The following is a 9,802-nucleotide window of genomic DNA, read 5'->3' as shown; positions in this document are numbered from 1 at the left end:
AGAGATTTTTTTTAGAGTTTTTTTTTTGGTTTGGGGGGGGGGGGGTGTTGGGTAAGAAAATACCTATATAGGCAAGTTTCCCATCATATGTTCGGAGAAGATTTCCAGGGTGTGGATCTGCATGGTAGAAGCCATACTCCAGAAGTTGATTAAATGAGCAATAGACTCCTACCTATTCAGCACGAGAAAGGAGACACCTCACTTAGCCAGAAGGCTAAGATAAAATATAAATACAGATCGACTTTCAAGAATCCTTGCTCCATTAGTTTAGTCAATAACCTCAATCAGATAAAGATTCTTCACTTCTGACAGCTTTTGCCCCTAAAAAATAAAGAAAAGGAAAAAATAAAAAATGAATTACGTCCATGATATATCGAGAAAAGATACACTTTAAACTTCTTTATGAAAAGAACTTCGACAGAGTTTTATGCTTTCATTAGTTCTACCTAAGTCACACATCTGTGAATAATCTTAACTTATATTCAAATTCACAGCATGGCAAGATGCAGCTCCATGCACAATCTTCCCACCTGTATAAGAAGAGGTGTGGAAAGATGCATGCAGCATAGCCACCGACTTATAAGAGGATCTATTTATCAATGAAAAAAAGAAAAAAATAAAGATTCCAGCTGGGTAAAGTCCCAGGAAAAAAGTGAGGATAGACTGCTGGTGTAGGATTGCTGCCTTGTTTCAAATTTAGACAACAGTCAAGAAGAAAATATGTTGCACCTTAAAGTGAAATTTCAACTATTCTACTCTTGCTAATTGCAATGTCTAGCCTTCATTTTCATTGGATCAGGAGTCTGAAACTAAGTTTCAAATTTCTATTTTCAGAAGTACAAAATAAAGGATAAATTTGAAAATGTCTGCTGAGATTAGTTCAGCCAAAAATATAGTCTGAGCATATATATAATGGACAAGGACAAAGTTGGAATAGAACATACCTCCACCCACTCCATAACAAGGACCCGGCGAGTTGTCTGCTCCAGGTACATTTCTGGAACCAAAACATCAGGTAGACTGCCATACAGCTGCCTGTTTAAGCACATAGCAGATCATTGTTAGACCATATATATGTAAATTGCTCAATTTGGTTACATGTACACGGGGAAAAGAGCAAGAAGTGATAAGTGAACATTTACAATGCTTCACAGTAGCTCTATCAAAACAAGCAGAAACAAGTCAACGTAACAGAAAATAAAGACACTAATCAAACGAGACTGTTGATAACAAATCTATTCTATTATTTTGAAGAAAATTATTAATAATCTGTACTATATATAAATCATGACAGAATAGTACGACATCCTGCCATTTGTCCCAGACAGACCGTGTTACAGAAATTAAAAAGTTTTTCCATCAAATGGATGGAGTAGTAACATAAGTCGGTAGGAGGATGTCTCAGAGGTGGGATGGATAAAGTAGTAGCACGGGCAATGAGACTAGTGTATCTGCGTCTATTGACTGGTAGAGCATAAAGGGGAGGGAAGAGAAAGACAAACTAATAAACAGAATAAAATCATAATGGGGTACAACCTATAGTGAGTACCAACCTTGAGCAACTATTATTGGTTGAAAAGTTGGATCTGTCTGTTATAGTTGAAAATAAACAGGTGGACAGGAAAAATAAAAACATACAATCAACCGTGAAATAATGCAATTTATAAGCGTTAAAATGTTTTCTTACTTAAACTTGCGGCCATTTTTTGCTTCTAGCCTGTAGTCCATCTCCTGCATTCAATGTGATTTACCTGTATTCAATTTAAAGCTCTAAGAATATATCTCATGCAAAAAGCTAAAGGAAGCAGCACTAAAAATGTGACGGGGCAAAAAAGAAAGATGCTTCAGAAATGACAAAGGTCTTCAAGAACGTGAGCAAATGAAATTAAAATGTAATGTGTTCTTTTGCAAAACATATAAAATCTGAAGCGTAATGTGCCACTGAATTCAGTAAGAGGCAGCAAAGATTTCGGAGACGTTTGGTTTATGAATTAGAATCATGAGATTAGAAACATTTTTTATTTACGTATATTTTTTGTGGGAGAAAACACTGTAGCGAACCATGAACCATGATTCGAATTGGGATACGAATCCCCCAACCAAACAACCCCTTCATTATTCAAGAACGTGAGCAGATGAAATTAAAATGTAATGTGTTCTTTTGCAAAACATATAAAATCTTAAGCGTAATGTGCCGCTGAATTTAGTAAGAGGCAGCAAAGATTTCATTATTAGACATCTCTTTAATAGAATTTACCAAAATTGTGAGAATGAACGAAAATTAGTGCTTTTCTATGGACTTTTACTGAATAAGAATTAAGAAGCATTGAAAGGTATTTAAAAAAAGTAAAAATAAAAACAAAAATAAGACCAGGAAACCTTTTCTAGCATAAAGTTTTGCTTTTCCTTTTCGTTTTTTTTAGTGTCATTAGTAACAGTCTAACAAAATATGCGTGGTTTTGCACGTGAATAAAGTAAAGAGATCCACATATACCCGAAAAAGACTTGATGCCCATTCGTCAACAACTGCCTGCATGTTAATGTAAATTTCAAACTTGAGAACCATTTAACATGAAGCTGAAAATAAATGAAGAAAATGTATGATACACAACACAGGTCAATACATACACATCCGTTGCTACTGTAGATTGATTCTAGTATCATGCATTTGACACACCAAACTAACAGACAACTAAACAAAGCTAGACATAAACAGCCACAAACTGATGCAGAAATTTCATCATAAGTTCAACTACAAAAGAAATTTTCTATATGTTGTCAAGTCAGGTGGCGAGTTCACATGTTGTCAGACTGTAACTTACGGTACCTGAAGATCGGTGTTCAATTTTCTAGCTCTCTTAACTAATCCTGCTAGGACACGCAATATAAATATATCCAGAGAAATAGCAGCTTGTACTCCAGGTCTTTGCACTTTGACTGCAACAAGCTGTCCCTTACGTCGAAGCCTAGCTTGATAGACCTAATATGAGAAAAAGATCTGTGAATTTGAAGTGTCAAAACTAGGTTGATGTGCACAATTGCGAATAAAATGTAAAATATGCCACATGCAAAATCAAGAACTAGACGTGTTGTGTGCCTGGAAACAAACCTGCCCTAGGGATGCTGCAGCTATAGGCTCTGGTGAAATCTCTGAAAAGATCATGTCCATTGGTAAACCAAGTTCTTGCTCTATTGTATCGAGAGCAACTTCAGTAGAGAAGGGAGATATTCGATCTTGCAACAGTGAAAGCTCGTCCAAATATGAGGGCGGTATCAAATCCTACAGAGTGTATTTGGAATATAATGAGTCCCCGCTTCGTTCAGTAATGAATACCACTTACCAACAATACCATGAACTCCCCTGTTAAGCATAATTCTAAGCGAGCTCATCATACTACAGCCTTGCAGTTGCGTATTTTTCACTTCTTTCACATAACCTTAGCCCGAACATTATATTACTAGCATATGACCATTCAAACTACATGAAACCTATGTTTCTAGGGTGCATTACATAGATCTCCAGCTAGTGGTCGAAGACACTTTTTCATCATAGAGACTAGAGACAAGACATTCGGAACCCAAAAATCATTCCAAACCGAAATCTTAAATATAACTGAAAGTTATCCAGTTCATTTCCTTATCTCATGTTGATGGTTCAATAGCAAAACAAAGGACAAGCAACGCCCTATCTCAACAATAAGCACTTGAGAATGTTAAAACTAGAACACATTAATATGTTGTCCTGGTCTGAGATTTTGACAAACCTTCTTGTTTCGTTATTATACTATCTTTTACCGACACATATATAAAAGAAAAAACCTTTGGCATTGCATTTACTTTAGTTATTACATACTGCTAATAACTTCAAAAGAAATAGCTTGAACTTAATGAATTACAACATATTGTTCACTTAAAACAGTATAAAGCATTGATGAACTTACGGCTCGTGATGAGATTGCCTGAGCAATTTTGACATACGCCTACATTTGCCCAAAAAAAAAAAAACAAAAAACAAAAAAAAAAACATAATGAGACAAAAACTATCAGCAAATATAGAGTGGAAGAGTAGAAATTAGTGCAACATACCGGACCCAGTTCAACCAATATTTTACGAAGCTCTGCAGCTCTAACCTGGGGAAAAAAAAAACTAAAACTTTATTGAATTCTTGCCCAAATAGAAAATGCGTCAAATTCCAAAACAAGCAGACCTCAAACATCTGGTCGGAGCGGTCCATGAGGCCATCGACGTAGCGAAGCGCGAACCACTTGCCGAAGGTGGCGCCGATCTGGAAGAGCCGGCGAGCGACGAGGAAGGGCCGACGTCTGAAGATGGTGGCGATTCTGGCGACGTCGTACACCGCCAAGGAGTCGGCCTCGGAGACGCCGAGGTCGAAGAGGTAGCCGGACTTCTCCGTGAAGGCGTCGACTTCTCGGCCGGCATATTGTGGCCGGAAAAGCGGCCGGCGGCGGAGAGAGAAGGAGGAAAGTGGCGGCGATTGGCGGCGGAGGATTTGGGGTTTGGATGTGGCGGGAAAAGAAGGGAGGGAAGAGGGAGAAGGAAGGAGAATTGGCATCGGAAAACGGAGAATGAAGAAGTAGATTGCGAGCCACTCGTCTCGTGACTCGTGTGTTGGCGATTATATATTTATATCGTTTTCTGATTTTGATGTTTTGTGAAGAAGGAAAGGAGGGAAAGGGAATGGTGGAACTTCTGTTGGAGTTTTTGGCTTGCAAGCAGCTAACGTCTCCTTTTTTGTGGTGCTGTTTATTTTTATCCGCTTATTTATTTATTTATGCAGTATTTTTAAAAGCCAATGATACTTCTGGAAAATGTCTATTTAGGTTTAATTTAATATTTTCGTAGATTTTAGAAAAATTATTTTTAATTGTGTTAAAAGAAAAAACAGTTGTCACAAAAAGTATCTAGTGTGGTGTAAACTATAATTATAATAATTATACTGATTCTCAAATCAATGTAATAGCGTAGATAAATTATGAGATTAAATTACTATAGATAATTAAGAATTACGATTATATTAACATATATAATTACAATGTAATATATATTTGTTATTATATTTAATATAATAAAAAACTCTTATTATATAATTATGATATAGAATATAATAATATTATTAAAATGGTTAATATAGCTACAATATTATAATATTACATAAAAATAATAATATTTCAGTTATAATATAATTAAAAATTACAATTATAATATCATATTATTATTATTATTATATCATATTATATGATAAAATAATAATATTAAAGTTATTAATATAATTATGATATTATTTGTTACAGTATTACTATTACATTATATTATATTATATTATTGTATTATTATTTTATTTTATTTTTTATTACAAGTATGAATTTTAAATTGAAAAGATTTTAAATTTTAAATTTTATTAAGAGTATTATGACAGTTTCATTAATTCTACTGTGCTTATTTCCGCACAATCTAAAAATTAAAGTTACCTTTGGACTGCTTTTGATTTTGGCGATAGATTTTTCAAAAATTCTTCAAAAAATAATTTTGAGAATATTTACTAAACACTAAAATCAGCTTTTGCTATAAGAAAAAGTTGATTTTGAGAGCGAAAAGCAAATACCAAATGCAGTCTTAATGCACTTGGACGAGTCAAAAATCTAAAAAAGACAATAATATGATGACGGATCTAACATGAAAGAAAAGCATAAGGTGTACAAAAAAGATATTAGAGATAAATCCCAAGGCATTATGTATATTTATGATTGTCATTAGGATTTAGTATTTTGTGATCTTGTCACCTCTTGTGTTAAGAGTTGTATCATTTTTTTAGAGTTTTACGACGAACACATTCATTGTTCTTTTCTTAACCCAAGCGATGAAAAATGTTGAAAAATAACACAACTATTTCACTTTAAAATCACCGTCACAAACTAGTTGGGAAAGTCGTATTAAGAGTTTAACTTTTGGGACAATTAGAATTCAAGCTCAAGAAATAAGAGATGCTTAGTTTGAACTAGCAGAAAATAATGAGCATCCCAACAGTGAAAGTGAAGCTAAAAGTCTAGCGATGTTATGAATTAGAGAATTTTTAATTAGGCATGATAATGGTTTGATATCTTGTTTGTTGTTAACTCCGTTAAAAAATGCTTACAAAGTGAAGAAATGCGTATTGACATTTCTATAAATCAATTAAAAGGTCATCTTAACAACAACAGATGTCAAACCTACATTGTAGAGAGGTATCAAACCTACATTGTAGAGAGGTATAAATAGGAGGGAACACCTTATAGAAAACCTAAGGTCTAAGGTCGTGTTTATAATTGTTTTCGTTTTTATTTTTTACGTTTTTCGAAAAAAAAAAATAAAAACGTTTTTAAAACGACGTTTAATGCAATAAAGACAAAAAATGGAAATGAAAATGATTTTTTAGTTTAGATTAAAATGAAATAAATGAAAAATGATTTTTAATCGTTTTCTATTTTTTGTTTTCGTTTTCTCCTCTCTTGAGGAGAAAGAGAAAAAGAGATATTAATGAGTTTTTTTACACTGAAAATAATCTATTGATAAAACTACCAAACACATTAAAATGCTTTCTGTCTGAGATTGAAAACGTTTTCATTTTCATTTTCATATAAAAAATAAAATCATTTTACAACGAGTTCCAAACGTGTCCTAATTTTCCTTCCCAACCATCAGAGCAGAGCATTAGAATGCACATTTACTTATCAAGAATTCAATCGCGTTTACTAATCAAGAATTCAATCCCAAAAAAAGTTATTATATTCTTGATTTTAAATTCTTATGTTTACTTTACATAAAAAAGTTATTAAACTCCTGATTTTAAATTCTTATGTTTACTTTTACATTTAAGAATTAGATAGGATAAGTCTCACCTCCAAATGAAGAATTAAATTACTTGTCACTTGATTATAAGGAAGAACTTATTCTCACACTCTACCTACAAAATTTAATTACTTTCCCTAAAAAATAGGACCTAACCTAAACTTATTTACTAATTTACCTTCACTTTAATTTAATTAGTTACTTATGTGACACGTTTATAACTGCACTTATTCTATTCCTATTCCTTTTAACTTTTTAAGAAAGTAAATAACATAATACGAATTTAATTCTCCATGCAATTTACCTCCCTTATAGATTAGTAAACATTATTATTTAGAACTTAATTCCGTAAAATTTAATTCACCTTTTCTTATAATTCATTTCCTACTAGTACTATTCCTAGCTTCTTCATAGTGAAAAGTCCCCTAACTCAACTCTCAAATTGAGGGTGAATCACCCTAAATTCTTCGGTGTTTATTTATTTCCAGCATTAATTACACTTTATTCTTCATTGATTACTGGCATTTAATCTATTGTTGAAAAATTTTCACCATTAGCATATTTCACAAGGAACAGAAAAACTCAAAACACAAAAGCAAAATTCAATTCTAAATCAGAAATCGCCGTTGAATATCAAATTCGCGTGCCTAATAATAGCAATAGTTAGCCATGTTATAATTATGTGCAACTCGCAAGAATTGCAAGCGCCAAAATCTGAATGGCAATAAATCACACTTTTTTTCGGCAATTTTTGCGAGTTAACATACATTTTAATACACATACCCTACGCATATTAATCTTCGACAATTTAAAAAAAAAAAAAAAAAAAAAAAAAAAAAAAAAAACCAACCTCCTCCTATACGCATGTATACTTGCAACTCATTACACTGCACTACACGCATCTTATAATTACATCAGAAGCTAAGGCCTCGTTCATTTCGCTGATTCGAGTTTAGAATTCGAGTTTTAGTACAGTAAAAAGCTCTCAGAAACAGTCACATCTAACTTTTTTGCTACAGTAAAAAGCTCTCACACAAAATCACATCTCAACTCGAATTACAAACTCAAATCAGCGAAGTGAACGGGCCCGCATGTATTTCATATATCTACAAGAGCATTTATGATCAACATCCAAACGTATAATTTCTACAAATACGTACCCATGCATGTCTACTACTTTTTTTTTTTTTTAATACAAACATACCACGTACGTCGCATTTCACATAATACTTTTCACACCACATGATCACAGCCAAACCACGAGTGTTATAGTTACCCAAAAAAGAGATGAGAAAAACAGATGATCACCAGAGATTCAATCTATATCTATGTGCCTAACATTGCCGCGAGTTTCCTGATCAGTTTCCTTCTTGGGAACCATGACGCTGAGCACTCCGTCCTCGAGGCTGCACTTGATGTCGTCGAGGTTGGCGTTGTCCGGCAGCCGGAACCGCCTTACGAAGCTGCCGCGCCGCCTCTCGACTCGGTGCCACGTGTCGATCTGGAGTATGTTACCGTCCTCCACGTGTACCTTTACTTCCTCCTTTCTCACCCCTGCCATTCAAATTAACATGAAATTTTGACAATATGCAACTTGCTAACTTGCACCAAGGTGATATTAGCCCACACAACCACACTGCACAACCTAGTGTAGCCAATTCCTTCTCTTTCATGGTTTTTTTTTTTTTTTTTTAATTCTGTTTACAATATATATATGTGACCAATAGAATTCTCCTTGGATCAGTTGAGACACATATCTATAACTTACTTAGTGTACGTTTAATTTACGCATTCAGAACTATTATTGATTTATATGTGTTTTTTTTGTTTTTTTTTTTTTTTGAGAAAATACTGTAACCAGCTAACTACTACGAACCATGATTCGAATCATGACACGAATTCTCGTACCAAATACCTTATTAAAGTCCCGGTCCTTGAAGATCAATATATATTACTTTTTAAAACAGCCAAATTTTTCATCAAAATTAAGAAAGGAAGAAAAAAAAAAACAGAGAACAATTGTAGGCACTAAAGATACGCATAGGCTAATATAAAATGAATATTCATAATTAATATCAATTGATAGCTAATTAACCGGGAACGTCAGCACGAAAGATGTGGAAGTTGTCGGTTTCACGCCAGTCTACGTGGGCGCCAGCGAGAGCAGCGGTGTCGTCGCGGCGTTCGCTGGACGAACCGAACCCGAAAGGGTCCCACACGTCCGACCCGATCCAGTTTTCGTCCCAGCTGCCTCTGCGCCACCCAAGCCACGGTCCCAGCCATGTCATGTTCTTGGACAAATAGCAAGTTTCTTCTGGTTTGCTTTCTCTGAGAACTTCTTTTGTTTTTTTTTTGCCAAAATTATATATATATCCAACTTTCTCAAGCCGGATATAGCTAGGAACCTACTTGAATAATGGGAAAATTGATCCCATTGTGGTAAGTGTCGCTTTGGTTGTGGGATACGTTGCATTGTGGACCGGTGACACGTTTTTAAGAAAGCGCCGCGTGGTCAGTTTTGGTGTCACATTTGGACGTGCCAATTTATTAATATTCGTGGTAAAAACAAAAAAACAAAAACTCCAAATGTTTGGTAATTTTTCTGCTTTACTAAGTTAAAAGCTATATTTTTTTTTTCTAGGAAAAAAAGTTTAATCTATATCTTAAAAGTTAAGTAAATACGTATTTTAGGTTTTTTTAATCGTTATATTTATATATATTTTTTATTTTTATGTGAGGATTTACCTAGAAAATTTGGGGCGTTCGTTTTTAGACGTGACTAATTAATTATCTAAGTAAATTAATCATTGTTAAAGTGTTAACACTTCCCTAAGACTCTTTCAAGACGAAAGGAGATGTCAATCTACAAGTCGCCGGCCTTGAACCTTCAGATCACTTGTCCGAAAGAGATCCGAGACTCCTTCTGGGTTTGTGCAAGTTTTGATGATCTTAAAT

General features: G+C 34.1%; 2 protein-coding genes across 2 annotated transcripts in view; both read right to left on the bottom strand.

The window, feature by feature from the left end:
- Positions 1–4,707, bottom strand: part of LOC21399514 (uncharacterized aarF domain-containing protein kinase At1g71810, chloroplastic) — an 11,583-nt gene extending 6,876 nt beyond the window's left edge. Inside the window, exons 1-10 of the mRNA XM_010096583.2 lie at positions 4,209–4,707; positions 4,087–4,131; positions 3,942–3,980; positions 3,110–3,280; positions 2,828–2,980; positions 2,495–2,530; positions 1,688–1,731; positions 945–1,035; positions 280–321; positions 64–172 (exon numbers count right to left, since the gene is read on the bottom strand). Of these exons, the coding sequence (XP_010094885.1) occupies positions 64–172; positions 280–321; positions 945–1,035; positions 1,688–1,731; positions 2,495–2,530; positions 2,828–2,980; positions 3,110–3,280; positions 3,942–3,980; positions 4,087–4,131; positions 4,209–4,574 (1,096 nt within the window). The 5' untranslated portion in view covers positions 4,575–4,707. The remainder of the gene's footprint in view (positions 1–63; positions 173–279; positions 322–944; positions 1,036–1,687; positions 1,732–2,494; positions 2,531–2,827; positions 2,981–3,109; positions 3,281–3,941; positions 3,981–4,086; positions 4,132–4,208) is intronic.
- A 3,455-nt stretch (positions 4,708–8,162) lies between these two features.
- LOC21399513 (17.4 kDa class I heat shock protein) lies at positions 8,163–9,135 on the bottom strand. The gene is made up of 2 exons (XM_010096582.1): positions 8,943–9,135; positions 8,163–8,401 (listed from the first exon to the last, which is right to left on the bottom strand). The coding sequence occupies exons 1-2, from the start codon at positions 9,133–9,135 to the stop codon at positions 8,163–8,165; spliced, it is 432 nt and encodes a 143-aa protein (XP_010094884.1).
- Positions 9,136–9,802: the final 667 nt, after the last annotated feature.

The sequence above is a fragment of the Morus notabilis genome, unplaced genomic scaffold (assembly GCF_000414095.1).
Source record: "Morus notabilis unplaced genomic scaffold, ASM41409v2 Scaffold315, whole genome shotgun sequence".
Taxonomy (NCBI): Eukaryota; Viridiplantae; Streptophyta; class Magnoliopsida; order Rosales; family Moraceae; genus Morus; species Morus notabilis.
The sequence above is the reverse complement of the archived record's forward strand: the minus strand, read 5'-3'. Positions and strand labels throughout refer to the sequence as shown.

Bases quoted from the DNA above. Each gene is read 5' to 3' on its own strand.
- LOC21399513 (XM_010096582.1), bottom strand. From the start codon at position 9,135: ATGACATGGCTGGGACCGTGGCTTGGGTGGCGCAGAGGCAGCTGGGAC. The intron at 8,402-8,942 runs GTTAATTAGCTA...TTTGAATGGCAG, and splicing joins CTTTCGTGCTGACGTTCCCG to GGGTGAGAAAGGAGGAAGTA.